Genomic DNA, 20,836 nt, shown 5'->3' on the forward strand with positions numbered 1-20,836 from the left:
GTGCACACAGAGAGTAGCTGAGATGCAGTCCAAAAATTTGGAAAAACATGTTGTCATAGTTAAAAAAAAATGTTTTATATACACCATTACTAAGGAGCTGAAAGTAAATGGTGATACCTACTACTACTACTACTACTACTGATTATCATTTACATTATTTATCATTGAATTTTCAACAAATGGGGCAATGTATTAATTTTACTTCTGATGTTTTCCACTATGATTCTACATATCTGTACATAAGGGTCAGCATAACTGCTGATACCTCTGTGGTCTTGTGGAGTCCACAACATAAATTTCTGCCATCACCAGTCATTGTCATTCCAGATAGATTATATACCTGAATTCCCACACTTAACTAACCTTAGCCTGTATTTTGTAAACATCTGAGAGTTTTAAAGTAACTTCACTTTATTGCTGTCATATTTTTATTGTTATTTATAAAATAATATAAACAGATTCAGATTTGCATAAAATGGTAGCATATATGTATCAAGTGTCACTAGATACAAATTATTATGACAATGATAATTTTTTAGAGTTAACTTTGAAGTTTCTGAAGTTTGTTTTATGTAGCTTTCAATTCATGAGACTGCAGACATGGCCAGTCTCTCACACACATTTTTATCAGTGATTTGTTAAAAAAATTACTGTGACAGAATCATTTTATAAACAGACTGTTGTGAAATTTGAAAATTATATCATCAGTAACAATCTACTAGGATGTGATTGTTAAAACAGGAAACTGGCAAAACAACCATGACTGTGAAAATAATGTGAACCAGTAATCAATGTACTGTCAGGCACAACTGTGGAACTTCACATGTACTGCAAAAATGGGAGGCAGCCATTTGCCATGTTAGGACCACCTTAATATGTCATTGTTATGTGGAGGTTTGTCTGTTATATTTCCTTTCAATCTTCTTTGATTATTACCATTCAATCAACATGCACACTGCAGTCCACAGATATGAGAAAAGCCTCCAATAACTATGACAGTGATAAGACACACAGTTTTGTTAAAATTCTTAGGCTTGTCAACAATATATGTTTTATGCCATTACATTACTGAATAAACTAATTGTTGTAATTTGGACACTCAACACAACCAAGTTGCTGTTATAAATTTATTAGACTGTGGCTCGGATGCCAATCACCATAACATACAGTGAACATAATAAGGCAAATGTATACAAGTAGTAGTAACATGATAATTGAGCACAACTGTATCCAGCAGGGTTTAAATAGGTACTTGCCCATGGCAGGCTCTATTGGATGTTCACAATATTGCTCTTTCATGGCACACCCTCATGGGCAACAGCACACTTCTAATGCATGTGGCTTTCAAGTATGACCTTATTACTGCATTCCTCTTCACTTGAGGAACAGCTCGGAATCGCAAGATGTCCATGGCATCTTCCTCCATGGGCGTTGAAGTCTGCCTTCTTACGTCAATCCATATAGTAGGATGGGTGACGTCAGTGTGAGGTCCATGTCCATGACAGGTCCAGGGTCTGGTTGTGTTTGTGCTCCCTCTGTTGGTGCCTGAGGTGAAGGAGACAGCTCTGGTGTGGACAACAGCTGCATCGGTTCTGGTATCGGTACTGGAGAAGCTGTGCCAAGTTTGTCCACTGGTGATGGGGGACCCCTTGTATGTCATGGGAGGGACCCAGCCACATCAGGTGATCCATCAAGCAACGGAGACTTGCGTGGCTACATCGGCGTCCCGGCGAAGGTTCTCCTGTCGTCCACTCGTAGGCACAACTGGTCATAATGACTTGCACAGAGGCCTTCCTCTGTACAGATGTTGCAGAGATAGTGGCCACAGCATCAGGAGATGATGGTGGGAATCCATTTGGCGCGGCAACCAAACCCACATCTCTAGACAGCCACCCCAGCTGAAACGGGACAATGGCTGCACAGGTTGACATCCCTCGCCAGGCTGCAGGAGATGCTGGAGCATCTGGGGTTGATACCTGTGGAGCAGTATGGTGGGGCTGTTGTTGTGAAATGGCATGAACTGATAGGGAGACAGAAATTGATATAAGGCACCGCCGGACAGAGATCGAGTCATGTACTTTTTCATTTGCATTTTGAATGTTCTAACTAACCTCTCAGCCTCACTGTTGGACTGTGGGTGGAAGGGCAGGGCGAAAATGTGGCAAAGCCTGCAGGTGTTGCAGAAGGAGGCAAACTTCTGCAACACAAGCTGAGGGCAGTTATCAGAGAGCAATGTTGCCAAAAGTGCTTCGATGTAAAAAAGTTTTTACAGAACTGTCACAGTGGCAGATGCCAAACTTGACAGGCAATGTACAACATATGGGAACCATCAATTACTATTAGACAGTATGCATTAAGGAAAGGGCTGGCAAAATCAATGTGGAGGCAGTCCCAGACCTGTGAAGGTTGCATCCACAGAAACATCTTGCTGCATTGAGAACATGTCGTAACCAAACAAATGATGCCACTGTCCAAAGCAGGCCAAAGAACATGACAATAGGCTAATGCCTTGGAGCATGATACCCCCATCCCAGTGATCAGCATGAAGCAATTGCAGGATCTCCAAATGGAGAGTCGAGAGAACCACTAGGCCAGGAGCTGAATAGTCAGTATCTAGAAGTAGAACACCATCAACAACAGAGAAATGATGCCAAAGCACATAGTAGTTACAGAGGGGTCAGATGCTTGTGAGGGAGACCCTTCTGGCCAGCTATGTTGTATGCAATATATCACTTTCCGTAAAATCTGATTGGTAGCAGTAGCCTAAGTGATCTGAGCGCTAGTGATTGGACAACAATCAACAGTTTGTTGAGCACATTCATCAATGTGGAAACAGAATAACTCCAACCAATCAAAAACTGGGTCCTGACTGGTTGTAAGATGGGAGAGCGTGTCAGCATTCACATGTTTACCCCTAGGACAGACGTGAATCTTGCAGTTGTACTGATAGGGAACAGTGCCCATCATTGAAGGCAATGCATTGCTTTGTCTGGTAGTGATGCTGAGGGGTTAAACAGCGAAACTAATGGATTGTGATCCATGATGAGATGGAATTTTACACCGTACAGGAAAAGATGAAACTCCTTTAAGGCATAAACAATGGTGAGGGCTTCTTTCTCTGTTTGTGAGTATCTAGTCTGAGCCAAATTGAGCATCTTAGACATGTTTTCAATAGGCCACTGGGAACCATCAGGATATTTATAAGGTAATGGCACCCCCAGCACATGCTGGGTTGCATTTGTTGCTAACACTAAATGTTGACCCAGTTGGTAGGTTATGAGGCAATGTGCAGATTGTAACATAAACCTAAATTTGGAAAACGCTGTTACACATGCCTGTGACCAGCAGAAAGATGTCCGCTTATGAAGCAAGACATGTAATGGTTGTGTAACTGACACTGCCCTTGGCAGAACTGATGATGGTAAGCAATCTTACCTATATAAAAAAATAACAAATAAAAAAAAAAAAAACTGGAGTTCCTTGCCCAGCGCAGGACACAGATGAGCGACAATGACAGAGACATTCTGACAAAAGGGTTTTACACTGGCACTACAGACCATGTACCCAAGATAAACTATAGAATGCTGAAAGAAGTGGCAATTTTCTCAATTGCATTTTAACCCAGTGGCCTGTAACACCATAAAGAGTGTCTGTAAGATTTTGAGATGTTCAGCAGTGGAGGAGATGGAGACCACAATATCATCAAGTTAGTTGGCACAGCCAGCCAAAGACCTCATGAGTTGTTGAAGAAACTGTTGAAAAATTGCTGGGGTGCTGTCCATGCCAAATGGTAACCACAAGTATTGATACAGCCCAAAATGCATGTTAATGACCAAGAGCCATTGAAAGTCAGCAGCTACAGGAAGCTGCAAATATGCTTCAGAGAGGTTGATCTTAGAAAAATACTGACCACCAGCCAGCTTAGCCAAACGTTTGTCATGGCAAGGCAAGGGATATGTGTCAGTGATATAGTGACCTTTGACAGAAACTTTTAAATTGTCACAAAGGCGTAAAATTCCTAACAGCTTCTTGACGGTGGCTGAGGGAGTAGCCCATTTGCTGGAAGGGATTGGTTGGACAGCCCTGGAGGCTACGAGGTACTTGAGCTCCACCTTGACTTGATCACAGAGCTCCATCGGCACAGGGTGAGCCCGAAAGAAACGGGCTCTGACCGAAGGTTTGATGATGATGTGCGCTTTGAAATTATTGACACAACCCAAATCCCCAGAAAACAGGGGGTAAAATTCAGAGAATAAAGAGTCAAGTTGTGTACAAGACACTTGATCAGAGATAAGATTAATTTCATCAGAAATATTAAACCCAAAAATGTTAATGGCGTCCACACCAAACAAATTCTCGGTGCTTGCATTGTTCACCACCAGAACAGTCAGTTGATGAACCGGAGATTTATATGTGATTGGGGCCTAGAAAGTACCTAATATCAGAATGCTTTGTTTATTGTGGCTGACTAATGTACATGATACTGGCACTGAAGGAGGAGAACCCAAGTCCATGTATGTTTGCAAGTTTAGTAATAACACAGCAACACCAGTGTCGACATGTGTATGCAAAACATTCTGATAAACCTTAACTTCAATAAAAGGTTTATTGGATGCAGTATAGATTGCCAATACACTGTTGGCATTCATGTCAGTCCCTGCAATAGGCTGTTGGAATTTTGCATTACAAACAGGAGCAATGTGGCCCATTTTGTTGCACTAGCAGCAAACAGCCCACCGCTTTGGATAATCTGGTTATCATGAGTGACAAAACATGACGGACAAGAGGGAAGCAAGGAGCACTTGCATTTTTGTTCATTGCTGGGTTTGCTGTGCTGCTGTAGCTGTGGCTGCTGCAGTGAGAAGGGCTGGTTGCTGTGATATTTTGCTCATTTGCGGATCACTGCCACCTGGACTGTGAACAGTCCAAAAAATACAGGGGGAAGTGGGTTGAACTTCTGCAATGTTGCACCACGATTCAATTTGACTAACCACAGCTCTTGAAACCTCAAATGATTGTGCAATAGTCAGAACATCGGAGAGGGAGGGTTTTTCATACTGAAGGACCTGGTCATGAACCTCCAAACTGGGGGCTGACCGAATGATTGCATCATGAACTATTTTGTCGGCATATGACTCCTTATGTATGTCAGTAACAAAGTGACAATGATGGCTTAAACCATGAAGTTCAGCTGCCCAAGTATTATAGGAATTATCTGGTTTCTTAAAACATAATTAGAACTCAACTTGAACGGCAATGAGGTACATCCATATACAGTAGTATTTCAAAAGAAGGTTGCATATGTTATCAAAAAACAGTGAAGATGGGTCCTACAGAGGGGCCAGTTGGCAAAGGAGTTGATACAGGTGAGGCAACAACCAAGACAAAAAGAAAGCATACCATAAGGTGACATCAGTCAAACCAAACACATGAAAATGCTGCCGCAACCATTTTTTGTTGGCTTCCCATTCTTCGACAGACTCTTCGTAAGCCAGAAATCGGCGGGTAAATGACTGGGGTAGCAAGATTGAGATGGATCTGAACTGGCCAAAACAGCGGCAAACATTTGCAATACCTGGGTTTGATTGTGTTCAGCTCTAGCGAACAGCTCCTGCTGTTGATTGAAGTGCTGCAACACCACAGTAAGAACCCTTTGCTGACTAACCAGCTGGCATAAAATCTCATCAGTAGCACGTCAGACATTGTAGATGCAGCAGAGGACCAACCAGAGACTGAAAACTGTGCGGAGAATGATCTCACACTTGTCTTCACTTGTATTGTAATTTGGACACACAACACTACCAAGAATGTTAGTACAACTTTGTTAGACTTTGGCTTGTATGCCAATCACCATAACATACACTGAACACAATAAGATAAGGCAAATTTATGCAAGCAATAATAAGATGATTACTGAGCACAAGTGTAGTTTGCTGGGGTTTAAACAGGCATTCGCCTGTGGCAGGCCCAATCGGATGTTCACAGTACTGCTCTTGTGCAGCACACTCTCACAGATGACAACATACTGATAATGTGTGTGGCTCTCAAGTGTGTGCACATTACTTCACAAACACATATGTAAAAACACAAATGTCCCTGTTTGAGACCCAGTCTGGCACAAAGTTGCAATGTGCCGGAAAGTTTCGTATCAGTGCACGTTTCCCTGCAGAGTGAAAATTCATTCTGGAAATACATAGCTGTTTAAATATATAATGTAAAATATTATGTGAAGTGACTTATAATATTGAACTTCCTCTATGGCCAAATTACTTTAGATAGTGAAAAGTGTTTTTTCTTTTTACAGGAAAGGATGATATTTTTGGGGAAAATCCATGTATTCATCCAACACTGGGCAAGTCATCATGTAATGTGCGAGCCCTTACCTATTGCGATCTGCATAAAATTCACCGTGATGACCTTTTAGACGTACTAGAGTTATATCCTGAGTTTTATAACTCATTTTCTAACAATCTTGAAATTACATTTAATATGAGAGATGTAAGTAAATTTTTGTATCAGGTTTACTATGATCTTTTATCATGCAAAAATGTTTTTATTTTGCTGCTTAACTTATAACATATTGTAGTCACAATCTTTATGAAATATTATCTTGAATTTTATGTAGGAACTAAATACATGTGAGTACTGGACAGTAGTAGATCCAGAACAATGATTATGCCCATCCACAGTGAAAAGTGTGAAAAGTGTTAACAGTCCAACAAAATGACTAAATAAAAGTAAGAGGGCAGGGTGAAGTGCTAGGCTTGACTTAAAGATGATATGGATATAAGTGCAACTTAGTTTTTGTAATGTAGTTACACACTGCTTAGTAATGTAAGTAAATTGTCAACTTGCTCTGCCAATATATTTTATTTTGAAATTAGTCATGTGGATATTTTGATCAAATTAATAAAATGGACCACTGTTCAATCATAAAATTCTATGTCTACCTTAGTTTAGCATCAGTGTAAAGCTGTTGAAACTTCATAGAGGTGTATTAAGTGTTTCCTTCTTCATTTCTAATAAATAGGAAATTTTCAGCTGGATTCAAATGTTGTTGTTCTTCTTTCAAAGATACTGAATGAAAGTGTGTTTCAAATTAGCAACCGCAAATGATATATCAAGCCATTTTTAGATTATCTTAAAAATAATCAAATGCATTTTGTACACCGATCTGGTACCATGGATAAAATGTTCATCCACTGCTTTAGGCCAGAAAAAATACAACAATCATTTCTGTGGATGAAAGCTCGTAGCCCTTCGCCAAGAAAGGTTAAGCCCGTTTTATCGATTCAAAAGATTCTGACTCATGTTTCCTTGGATGGAAAAGGGCTTCTTTTTGTTCATTATTAACTTGCCTAAAATATGTCTTCATGGGAATTCATCAACTGTAACTTCAGTTAATATGGGTGATGTGTGTTACAGTTATTTGCTACAGTTTATCAGTAGCAAAAATTCAAATTTAGGGTGCTGGAGAAATGAGTGTACCTCACCAGCACGTGTAGCTGCCTAGTGTTATTGTGGCTCTGTGTCTTGGTGTTCAGGTTGTGGGTGTGTTTATTCTTTGGCATTCTGAATTTCTTATAGAAGTCACCAGTTGATTACTTACACCTCCCCCAGAAGTAAAGTATTTTGGCTATCTGGTTGAGTCTTATATTGATAAATCCCAAAGTAGGTGCACAGTGAGATCAGATGCTTGATTTTGCTCACTTTGTTAGTGAGTAACTGAAAAATTTTCAGAGGTTTTTCAGGAATACCTTCTGAGTATTTTAGTATAAGAGTCCCATGGTCTCCAGTGGCTCATTACAGAGTTATTGCATTTTGCTTGGGTTCTTGCCTCATTTAGCTCTGTATCTGTATTGCAATGAAAAATGTGCACAACAGTGAAAATATGGACTTCATTTATCTGCATATGAAAGCTACATACTGCTTTAAAAATAGCCAGGTTGGATATAACTGTTTTGATGAACTATAAGAAACAATAGAATTTTGTAATTCTTCAGGCTTTGCCAGTGAGGCATTATCTTGTTGAACAATCAGGTTATTGCTAGTTTTTCGCATCTTTCTTATAGGTGCAGACAGCACCTGAAGAAGACTGTGAGTTATGCAATTGAATCAATGTGCAAGAAAAACATGAATAACCAGCAGAAGTCTGATTGTTGAACATGACAGTAGACTTTTGGATTACAGAAAATACTGCTAGTTGCAAATTTATAAAAATAACATCGATATTAGTTGTCTTCTGCAATGTGAATCCCTTTGTTTACATGAGTGAGTGATATATTGCAAATTAGAGTGAATTACATGAAGTTATTATTTAGTGCAGTAATTAATAAATGAAGTATGTATTTTGCACAGAAAAATTAAAGTAACAAAATTATGTAGTCAGAGTTTGAAATCTGACAGTAATTGTGACAGAATTTACAATGAAAAGTGGCAACCTCTTGGAACTTTAAATTCAATTAACATAGAAGATAATTAATTTCAGGAAAGATAAAATGTGTTACTGTAGAGTTGGAGTATTGTACTATTGAATGGCACAAGTCATTATATTGAAAAATGTGTATGAACTCATACAAAATGTGCAGAGCCATACTGTATGAATATTTCCAATTAATGATACTCTCTAATTAGTATGCTCTCCAGTCAAACTAATTATACCAGTAGCTTCAGAATAATTGACTGAATGATTGAGGTAATACTTACATTGAGCTATGCCTGGCTATGAACTTAAAGTTTTCATATGTCTACTAAACATTAATCAAATGTCTATTTTAATAAACAAATTACTTTTGGAAACAAAGTTAATTAACGGGGGAGGGGACATAACAGATTGGTGATAGCCAACTTTCTACATCTCAGATGGTATGTGGAGTGTGTCTCGTCTGAAAACAAAAAACTTGCTTTAGCTAAAGGTATTTGCTATTGACAATAGTAGTGCCCACTTTACTGTTCACACTTAAGCTTGCTTTTAGTACAACTCAGTTCTGTCTCAGGTTTGTTTTTCTGTCAGTTAATCTGTATGTTAAATGCAAAGCTGTCAGATAGATTTGTCCATGAAAAGTTGGCTCATATGCACCTTGTGTATGGGGTCCCTGAATGCAATGTAAGAGTGGTACAACAATCGTATTCTGAGCTGTTCCTGCAGTGACAGCAGCCACTTTTGCATCTGAGGGTTGTTACATTGCTTTGTTTTATGTGTTGTACATTGTGGTGATAGCATATTACAGGCCTTTTTTTCTTTTGTGGAAATATTTTCATAAAAACAGATGTGATCAGGAAAACAAATTGAGTAAGTCGTCATCATGTTATTACCCCACAACAAGCTGCTGGAGACTGTAGATCACTAATACCAGATTACTCAGAAGGGATCCCTGAACAAACTCTGAAAGTTTGTGAACACAGTTCTAGTTCACTCTGTACATTGACACCATCCCCCTAATGAGTATGTGCCTTGCAAACAACAAAGCAATATCTAGTAAATACTGCACAAGTCCTCTAGGCCAACTGGATGAAAAAGAAGTGGAAACAAGTCTGAACTGCAAAAGATTGAATTCATTGGGACAATGGACAAAAGTAATTTGGTATTGGGATAACATAGGGATTTTGAATACAAATTTTTGGAAGATCCACCATATTCATCAGAGATGGCATCCATTGACTTCCATTTATCCTTTTATTTAACAAAATTTCTGGCTGGAAAACATGTTAAGTCTGATGAATAGAATATGGCAGATATAGCTGGGCATTTTGCAGACTGCTTAAAAATTCCACTTCAGGATGGAATCTACCAACTGGAAAAGTGTTTACAAAGTGTATTGGCTTACAAGGGAATTAAATGTAACAAATAACTATATTTTTGACTTAAACAAACAACAATCTTTAATTGCTGTACCAGTTTCTTTTCAATTTTCTCTCATACTTTTATTACTATTCTGCATGTTGCAGTTCCAGTTATTTAAGAGATTAATCTGAATTGTCTCGGTCTATTTGAGACTTGCCTTCCTTTAACTTTATTTTGGGCAGAACATTTTGCTCTTGATGTATGTATAAAGTGTATCTTTTCAGCTTCCAATAATGACCTATATTACCAATGTTAAAGCAATGTCAAAATAAGTCATATGGCTATCCTTTTCAAATTTAATATTATTTGTGATTTGTGTCATTCCCTTTTTTGTGTTAGTTATCTACACTGTTATGGAAATTGTAAAATAATTAAAATGGCAGAGATTCTCTACCCATCACTTTCCAAGAATTCAGATAATATTAGGAATTATATCACAAAACTCAAACTGCTGCAGTAAAAATATCAAAAAATCTTAAAAATTTAGATATGCAGATATTATCAGGGCAGATTTGGCTGTCAGAAGTGCACTGAGTGAAATTCCAGTTACTACTCTTGCAGAGTCATTCTGCAGGTCCTCTTTATATTGACATATCTATATTGCAGCTGACATTAAACTGGAGGAAAATTACACAAAGCTTAAGGATGAGTGAAGCAAGGAGATCCATTTCCAGTCAAATAACTTTAAATTTCAAAATTTGCACTTAGGAGCCTAGATTTGATGAAAAAACACCCAAAAGCAGAAAATAAATTCAATCATGTGAAATTTTTAGATGACACTGTGCTGTTTGCAGTTGACATACATCAGCTATATGAGGTATTCCAAGAACTTAGTGAAGTGAATAAGAATTCTGGGATATATGTTAACGACATTAATACAAAGCTAACAATAAATTTCTTTGATGATATGACAGTAATGCTTATGTCTCTTGAATGCATGTCATAAAGTACATAATGTGGATAGGTTTTGTGATTTAGTGACAGTTAAAATCTCTCTGCCTAAAGAAAAAGGTCCATAGATTATATATGAATCCTATATTCTCATATGTCCTGCAGACTTGGACTTAAGTGCAAAATCAGGAAAACAAAGTAATGGAGATATTTAGGTCACTGGAAAGAAACTTGCTAATTGCAAATTGGGAGATGTAATTAGAAATAACAAATAGGAAATGGAACTAGGGTAAATAATGGATTGACCTAAATTAAAACACTGAAACTGCAATAGTCAGGACTTCCACTGAAAAGCCAGATCACAAAAGGTGAAAATTTACTTTTGAATGGATGTACTTTCTGGGAAAGAGAAGAAATGGAGAGAAGATGTAGATATGGTCAGAGGATTTGTGAAGGATTTCCATGGTCAATGACAGCTTGAAATGGAGACCAATGAATGCAATTAGAAGAGTCTTTCATGGCACATTAATACTTGTCAACAACAATCATGGTTATATCCATAAGTAGGTGATTCTATGAACAGTGTTGCAAAATAAATGATACTGCAAAAATGTAACAGGACACAAAAAATTAATGAAATCCCTGTCAGGTCGTATACAGAATTGTTGCTGGATTAGCTTTACCCTTAACTGTTATTAACTGCAGATTGTGTGAGGTGAAAGCTGTTTACATTGTTTAGAAGAACAGCCAATCCCAACCACTTTAATGGCAGCTGAACTTAGTCACAGAATGACAGATCTGTGTTACAGATATTCACAAGTAGCAGAATTGTTAAACACATCGTGATTTTAATAAAATGGCTTATATCTGTATGACAACAAGCCTGGATTCAGCACATTATGTAAATTGCAAATCCATGATCTTCCCATAGTATTTCCTCAAATAAACTGTGTTTTGTGTTTTTAAGAAGTTTTTAGTTGAGTGCCTACTGATTTCTATTAAAGGAACTAGAAGTGTATGGGTTTTCCAGCTGTATTTCCAACTGGAATTGGGATTTCTTAACAAGCAGAATGTAGTTCTGTGGTTAGGAAAAGGGTCTATGTGGACAAGTAATTCTGAGTATACTTTTGAAGGGAAAAGTACTAGGACAGTTAAATATTGGTACTCAGGCTATACACCAATAACTTGACAGATATGAGTTCTACTTCAGACTTTTTTCAAATGATAGGTTTATGTACCATGAAGTATTATTTGCAAAACAAAACAAAAGAAATCTGCAGTCAAATTGCAAGAGAATATAAATGCAGTATGATGGCTGCTAACAGGCCTACATGAGGAAAAAAATGTTGTGTGCTTCTCAAATTGTAACAAGATAGTAGAATTATGGTGGCATGATAAGAAAGTCACAGCTGAAAAGCTGAAATGATCATATTACACAAATGTCTGGCACTAAAAAATTCAAAAGGAATTACAGAAAGGAATGATTGTGTATATTCAATGATAGGTGAAGTGTAGCAGGGTATATTTGATTGATAACATATTGGGAGAACTGTAAGACTATCAATGTATAACATACATTTAAAACCTTTATTGAAGTAGAGTTCAAGGCTGATATCAGTAACAGAATTTCCATAATTTTTGGTGAATAAAATTCAAATTACAAGTCATTTCATTCAGCCATGGGAGAGAGTAAAAAATGCTCAGAAATCTTAAACAGAAGAGTCTCAAAGAAAGAATCCTATTATGTAATTATTTAGGAATAAAGGATATGACACTCTGAAAGGCAGCAACATTGCATTGTCGATAGGTACCCAAACAAAAGGTACAAAATTTTGCTAGCTTTGGCATAAATTTCCTTTTTCAAGCTTGTTCAAAAAACATGCACACAAACACACGTCACTCGCTCACATGCACATGACTCTCTCCCTGCATTGAGCTCAGTTGGCTGCTAGCTCTTTCTTGGTCCATGGTGAGTGTACTGGGGTGAGGTGAGGGTGTGAGATGGGATTGGATGAGGGATGTAGAGAGGTGGGAAGCAGTGAGGGGGTTGGGGGAATTGTCTGGTGGCTTGTGGGAGAGTGGGGAGCTGTCTATGGGATAGCTAGGGGTGCAAGTAAAGGGGGCAGGTGGCAGATGGGATGGGCATGTGATTTCATAGACTAGGGTATGTTATTGCAGCACACAACTATCTGACACAAATTGGATGGGGGTACTGGGGCAAGGGAAGCTGTACACACACACACACACACACACACACACACACACACACACACACACACACACACAAAATTGGGTGGGGGGATTGGGGGGGGGGGAGGAGGGGACAGTGAGTTACCTTAGGTTCAGGTCAGGGAGGTTAAGAGAGTGAAGGGTGTGCTGTAATGATAGCTCCCATCTGCACAGCTCAAAGAATCTGGTGATTGTGGGGAGGATCCAGATGGCATGAGTGCAGCCATTGAAATCTCACATGTTGTGCTCTGCTGCATGTTGTGTCACTTGGTGGTCCAACTTGTTTTTGGCAATGTTTGGTGGTGACCATTCATTCTAGTTGACAGCTTGTTGGTTGTCATTGTTTTTGTGGTCTTCAGTCCTGAGACTGGTTTGATGCAGCTCTCCATGCTACTATATCCTGTGCAACCTTCTTCATCTCCCAGTACTTAACTGCAACCTACATCCTTCTGAATCTGCTTAGTGTATTCATCTCTTGGTCTCCTTCTACGATGTTTACTCTCCACGCTGCTCTCCAATGCTAAATTTGTGATCCCTTGATGCCTCAGAACATGTCCTACCAACCGGTCCCTTCTTCTTGTCAAGCTGCGCCACAAACTCCTCTTCTCCCCAGTTCTATTCAATACCTCCTCATTAGTTATGTGATCTACCCATCTAATCTTCAGCATTCTTCTGTAGCACCACATTTCTATTCAGTACCTCCTCATTAGTTAGTGATCTACCCATCTAATCTTCAGCATTCTTCTGTAGCACCACATTTCAAAAGCTTCTATTCTCTTCTTGTCCAAATTATTTATTGTCCATGTTTCACTTCCATACATAGCTACTCTCCATACAAATACTTTCAGAAACGACTTCCTGACACTTAAATCTATACTCAATGTTAACAAATTTCTCTTCTTCAGAAACACTTTCCTTGCCATTGCCAGTCTACATTTTATATGTTTGTCATACAAATGTGAAACACTGTGCAGTGGTTGCAGCAGGGCTGGTGTATAACATGGCTGCTTTCACAGGTTGCCCAGCCTCTGATGGGGTAGGATAAGCCTATAACGGGACTAGAGTAGGTGGTGCTGGGTGGGTGGATTGGGCAGGTCTTGCATGTGGTGGTTGAGTGGGTGGCAGAGCACCACTTTGGGAGGGGTTGGAAGTATCTTGGGTAAGATATCCCTCATTTGAGGGCGTGATGATAGATAATCAAAGCCCTGATGAAGGATGTGGTTCAGTCATTCCAGTCCCAGGTGTTATTGGGTGACAAAGGGTGTACTTCATTGGATATGAGAATCATGTGTGTGCAAGGATATGGCACAGGAGATCTGTGTACGAATTAGATCTGGAGCATATTGCCTATCTGCGAAGGCCTTTGTGAGGCCTTCAGCATACTGGGTGAGGAAGTTCTCATCACTGCAGATGTGTCTGCTGTGGGTGGCCAGGTTATAGGGAAGGGATTTTTTGGTGTGTAATGAGTGGCAGCTGTCAAAGTGCAAGTACTGTTGGTGATTGGTGGGTTTTATGTGGACTGAGGTGTGGATGGAGCCATCTGAGAGGAGGAGATCGACTTCTAGGAGGGTGGCATGATGGGTGGAAGAGGACCAGGTGAAATGGATAGGAGAGAAGCTGTTGAGGTTGCGGAGGAGTGAGGATAAGGTGTCCTTGGGGTCAGATTATAAAGATGTCATCAACCAGACCCAGGGTCTGGGGTTTTGGGAAGCTAGGAATGTTTCCCATGGGTAGTCCATGAAGAGGTTGGCATGGAGGGTGCCATGCAGGTGCCCATGGCTGTGCAATGAATTTAGTGATGATGTTTGGTTTGTTAGGCACTCAACTGCGAGGCCATCAGCACCCGTACAAAGTCCCAATTTTGACACAGTCCAATTTTTTACACAGTTCAATCTAGCCACTGTCACAAATGATGATGAAATGATGAGGATGACACAAAAATCCAGTCCCTGGGCAGAGAAAATCCCCAACCTGTGCAGGAATCCAACGCAGAACCCCATGTGTGAAATGGATTTGTATGTATACCTTCCCTTCAAAGGTGAAGTAATTATGGGTTAGGAAGTAGTTGGTTAGGTGTGCAAGGTAGGTTTGGGATATGCAGGGCACTGGGAGAGGTAGTGTTCAATCACAGCAAGGCCATGGGCATGAAGGATGTTTGTGTAAAAGGAGATTGCATCAACAGTGCTGAGTAGGAACCCAGGAGATGAGGGTGTGGGGATGATGGAGAGCTGGTGCATTAAGTGGTTGGTTTCTTTAATGTGGGAGGATAGGTCTTGGAAAATTGGTTGCAGATATTGGTCAACAAGGGCTGAGATTCTTCCAGTGGGGGCACTATAACCAGCAACAGTGGGGTGCCCAGGATTTTTAGGTTTGGGGATTTTGAGAAGCATGTAGAAGGTGGGTGTGAGGTCTGTTGTTGGGACGAGTAGGGAGATGGATTCAGGGAAGAGGTTCTGGAAAGGGCTTATGGATTTTGCAGGGATTGAAGGCTCTGGTGGACTTCTGGGATGGGATCATTTTGGCACAGCTGGTAGGTGGAGGTGTCAGACAACGGATGGAGGCCCATTGTCTGCTGGGAGGATGATTAGGTCACGATCCATTTTTAGGTTGTGTAGGGCAGTCCTTTCTTCTGCTGGAAGATTGTTCTTTGGGAAGGATCTGGGGAAGGATAGTGAGGCCAGGTTGGAAGTTAGGAATTCCTGAAAGGTCACCAAGGGGTGGTTAGATAGGAGTATGGCAGGGTCATGGTTGGATGGTGGTGCAAATTGGGACAAGCAATGTTTAATGTTAAGACTGGATTGGCTTTGGTTGGAGGGGTTGGTGGTGAAGAAGTGGTCTCAATGTAGGGAGCAGGAGAAGGAGAGTAGGTCTTTCATGAGCCTAACATGGTTAAGCCATGGAGTAGACCTGAATTTGAGGCTCTGGATAGGACTGAAACATGTGTGGCACTGAGGATTTTGGTGGAGAGGTTAACAACAGTGTTCTGGGAGTGTTTTGACAATTGATTTCATGGATTGTTGGTAGGGGGTTTCTGTGGATGCGGTAGGTTGAAAATGTCAGCTAAGCAGAGTCTAGGTGCTATGAGGGACTGACAAGGAGAAGCACTGTGGGCATTATGGGGGTTAGTTAGTGGTGCCCCAAGATGAGAATAGGATGTCAGCAAGCTGGATAACTTGTGAAGATGCTGTTTTGAATGTTCATCTATTACATCATCCCTATTTCAGGAATTATCTTCCAGTTCTCTGCATAATTATCTTGCAGAAATCAACAATAAAGTTTTAGATTAATAGCAATCAATGCACAGGCGTATAGCCAGTCTTTCTAAATTTACTCCATCAGTGAAGAAAATGGGAACATCTCTCAGTATGTGAGAGAGTAGGAAGCAATCTATCATATCTTTGACTTTTACACAGGTTTGATTTATTCCTCAGGCGACATGTTTTAGAAGATATTTTCAACCTTCTGGAATGTGTAGTATGAGAAATAAATCATTTCAGTGGCGAAGGTTAAACATTTTAATACTGCTCACCCATCTTGCCATTGTCATCATCATTCCATTTCCACAGATGGAAAAAAATATGTGACGGTAAAATGTACACTCTTCTACACATCTTGAAAGGATCAAAAGAGTAAAGACTCTTATGGAGATACATTCCCTAAGTACCTTAATGTGTAGCATTATCTGTCAGTTTCACAGTTGTAAGTCTGTCACTGCATAATTTGTAAATGATAATAAGGACACTTTTGTAAATTGAATACTGCGTGAATTTCACCATTCTGTCTACATACAGTATAAGGAAAGCATCTAATTTGAAGAGCATATTAACTGGTATAATTTTAGGTGTCACGGGAAAAAGTAGTAGTTCTGAAATAATAGATATCTTCTTTCAGAGTTTTAAACTATTATTGTCAAGTTCAAACTAAATAGAGCTTTCAGGTATATTGTGGGGTTCGTCCACATTTTTCATTATTTTTAATATGAATTTGTTGGTATTGTGTTTTGTAGTAAATGTGTCTAATGTGTAACCAGATTCTGTCTTGATTTGAAAATCAATAGAATTTCTTAATCAAACGAGGAACCCCTTGAGTGCGAGGTCACAAGTTCAGCCATTAGTAAAGCTCATTTGAAATTGTTGTGTTAACTTTATGACAGACACAATATTAGCTGCTAATGACTCACCACATACATCAGGAAGGCAACAGATGATGAGTGTCTGGGACGTGCAGAGATTAGCCTTCAATGGGAAGTATGTATTACACTTCACAAAATGAACATTGTCAACATTCAATAAATGTATAAAAAAAACACTTAACTTGCACCATGAACATCTAATGACAAATGGTACACTACAGAAGTGCAGTAATATGTTTTATAGGCATGGAGAAACCAAACATCCAGAGGCTGAATTTGCACCATGGTTCTGGGTGGTATGCATTGTGTCTTGCACTTTTTAGAAGGGATAGTTCGTGCATACCATATTTGTAACTATCTTACACCCATTTTACCCCTCTTTCTTGCTGTAATGTAAATATTCCCTACTATCCTGGCAACAACATGCAAATGAGAAAAAATCATAATGCTCAGAGCACCTCCAGTTTCTCACAGCACAATAAATAACTTTTCACCAATTTACCATCCAGATTAACAGTCAGCACAATTGTATCTGAATGCATTAAGGCATTGATGCTAGCTGATCTCGATACAACCCTCTTGGTACCCCAAATTTCCAGCATTCCTTTCACATGCATTTCCTATTCAAGTAGTGATTGGTCAGAGTTGAAAACAAATTCCTTAGTGAATGTTGGGGTAAGTTTGTTTATCTTATCTACAAATTTTCAGGCTGATACTGCAGTTTGCTGTGCACTGCCAATTTTACAGTTTATTTGAAATTTCATTATCTTACGTCTTCCAGTTCTGTAGCATTGTCTGAAGTTATGCAACCATCCACTGTTGCCCTTTAAATCACTGTGATCTATGTCACATGTAATTTGATGTGTGTAATGTAATAGGTCACTATCATGAAAATCTTGTAAATTGTATCGAGTGTCCTTGAAACATGCAAACACCAGTTTTTGTAACAAGTGTGTCTTGTCCTCCCTTGAATATCCATAGTTTTTCTTATGCACCACATGGTCATCTTGCTATGGAGTTGTTTGAAATCTGTTCATATTTGTTTTTTTTACTATGCTTGGGTGATCTTTCATGTCCTTAGTTACATTTAGTACTTGCTCCTTGGACAATGATAGTCTTTTACTACATTTTGCAGGAGATAGGAGATAGGATCTGTCTGACAGATGATGAACTACATGGCTCAACAACTGTTTCAGTATCACTTTCTCTTGTTAAGTATGTGTATGTATAGTCATCATTGTGCTCCTCATGTACATTGTCCACACAGTCGAGTGTATAGGACACCACACATTCGTATTGCAGAAATGCTAGTATTTCATGTGCCACTTCTTTCTCACTCTGAAAAATTTCTTGGGTTCCTTTCTGATGAAATGTCAAATTCAGCAACTATTGTTGTAGATATAATGAAGAGTTCACTTTGTTTATTGCTGCCATTGCTCTGCTTTGTCTCGATACCACCAGCACTGTAGCCTTGTTGTGAGTTACTTATTGACTAAGCAGTTCAACTATTGTGCCCACCATTGGATACCTCCAGTCCTGCCCCCTGTTGCTATTAGCAGTCAATAACGTGGTTGCATGGTAAGCAACATGTGGGGTGTTGAATGCCATAAACGTAATTGGCATTTTGCAACCTCGCACTCAAGGGTTTCCTTGACAGTTTCATTGTACAATCAATATAAAACTATCATTTAGATCATTGTATTCATCCTGTTATTTGATAAATATGATGCCTAAGTGTTAAAATGTAGTCTGTGCATTATTAAGTAAAATGTCTTCAAGCAATGTGACAAAAGGGAGTATTTATTCAACTTCATTTTTGTTGGATATTCAATATGTGAGATTACCTTATGATCACTATCACAGGAGGAGCTTGCAGGCGTAGATCCCAGAGCAGCTAGGAGGCATAGAACAGGTTTAGCTTCTCGTTCAAGCTCACAAGACAGAGATTCAGATGTAAGAAGATATGCTTACAGACCACCTCGTCGTCGAACATTTCATCACAGAGGATCAGGTGGTGGGCCATGTGGGGATGGCACTCTAGGAGGCAACAGTCAAGATTCCAGTGAAGATGGGTCTGAGTTGTAAGTTGTATCTATGTATACCATGCCTTAAATCTCATTATATTGTTAGTCAAAGCTACTAGAAGAAGTAATAGAGTTTAAAAGAAATTTGTTTGCCCACTGATAATTAACATCAATTAAATTAAAGTGGAAGTTTTTTTACTATCTCTAGATGATGATTATTTTCATTATTAATACTCTTACTGACTTATGTTTGCAAAATACATGAACAGATTTCATTTAAATACTGTGTGTCCTCTTCCAAACCCTAAAAACATGTTTAAGTCATTTTGTGAAACACTTTCAAAAATTTTATTGTTTTTCATTGTCTCTGCAATGTCCTTGATGAAAAAAAAAAAATCATTTAAGCAGTAAATGTAAGAACTTGCTGAATAGTGGAGGCAGTCAGTCATTGATAAGTACATAAGTACAAAAATGTTTGGTTGAATCCTGTCTCCAAGGTATAGAGTACACATACAGACACATTTACCTTCACTTACATCTACATCTACATACATACTCCGCAAGCCACCACATGGTGCATGGTGGAGGGTACCTGGTACCACTACTAGTCATTTCCTTTCCTGCTCCACTCACAAACATAGTGAGGGAAAAATGACTATCTATATATCATGGTAGGAGCCATAATTTCTAGTATCTTATCTTCATAGTCTCTATGCAAAATTTGTGTTGGTGGCAGCAGAATCATTCTGCTGTCAGCTTCAGTTGCTGGTTCTCTAAATTTTCTCAGTAGTGTTCTCTGGAAAGAATGTTGCCTTCCCTCCAGGGAATCCCATTTGAGTTCCCAAAGCATCTCCATAATACTAGCAGCCAGCCTCTGAATTAATCAAGAATAGGTTACACTAGCATCCTATAGGTGGTCTCCTTTACAGATGAATGACACTTTTCCAAAATTCTCCCAATAAACTGAAGCCAACCATTCACTCTCCTTACCACAGTCCTCACATGATTGTTACAGTTCATATCACTTTGCAGTATTATGCCCAGATATTTAAATGACATGACTGTGTCAAGCAGGACACTACTAATGCTGTATCTGAATAATGTAAATTTGTTTTTCCTACTCATCTGCATTAACTAAATTTTTTCTACATTTAGAGCTACCTGCCATTTATCACACCAACCAGAAATTTTGTCTGTCATCTTGTAAGTTCCTACAGTCACTCAACTTTCATACCTTCCCACACACCACAGCATCATCAACAAACAACTGCAAATTGCCACCCACCATGTCTGCCAGATGATTTATGTATATAGAGAATAATAGCATTCCTATCACACTTACCCGGGGTACTCCTGATGATACCCTTGACTCTGATGAATACTCACCATCAAGGACAGCATACTGGGTTCTGTTGCTTAGGATGTCTTCAAGACACTCACTTATCTGGGTACCTATTAGATATACTCATACCTTGTTAACAGTCTGCAGTGGGGCACTATGTCAAACTCTTTTCGGAAATCTAGAAATATGGAATCTGCCTATTGCCCTTCATCCATAGTTCACAGTATGTAAAGTGAGAAAAGGGCAATCTGAGTTTTGCACAAGAAATGCTCTCTAAAACTGTGTTGATTCATGCACATAAGCTTCTCAGTCTCAGGGAACTTTGTTATGTTCAGACTGAGAATATGTTGAAGAATTCTGTAGCAAACTAATGT

At 39.2% G+C, this 20,836-nt stretch overlaps 1 protein-coding gene across 1 annotated transcript in view; it reads left to right on the forward strand.

Annotated features, from left to right (window-relative positions):
- Positions 1 to 20,836, forward strand: part of LOC126248621 (potassium voltage-gated channel subfamily H member 2) — a 963,280-nt gene that overhangs the window by 799,402 nt on the left and 143,042 nt on the right. The window contains exons 11-12 of the mRNA XM_049949786.1: positions 6,305 to 6,498; positions 18,960 to 19,177. Coding sequence (XP_049805743.1) covers positions 6,305 to 6,498; positions 18,960 to 19,177 — 412 coding nt within the window. The remainder of the gene's footprint in view (positions 1 to 6,304; positions 6,499 to 18,959; positions 19,178 to 20,836) is intronic.

The sequence above is a fragment of the Schistocerca nitens genome, chromosome 3 (assembly GCF_023898315.1).
Source record: "Schistocerca nitens isolate TAMUIC-IGC-003100 chromosome 3, iqSchNite1.1, whole genome shotgun sequence".
Classification (NCBI taxonomy): domain Eukaryota; kingdom Metazoa; phylum Arthropoda; class Insecta; order Orthoptera; family Acrididae; genus Schistocerca; species Schistocerca nitens.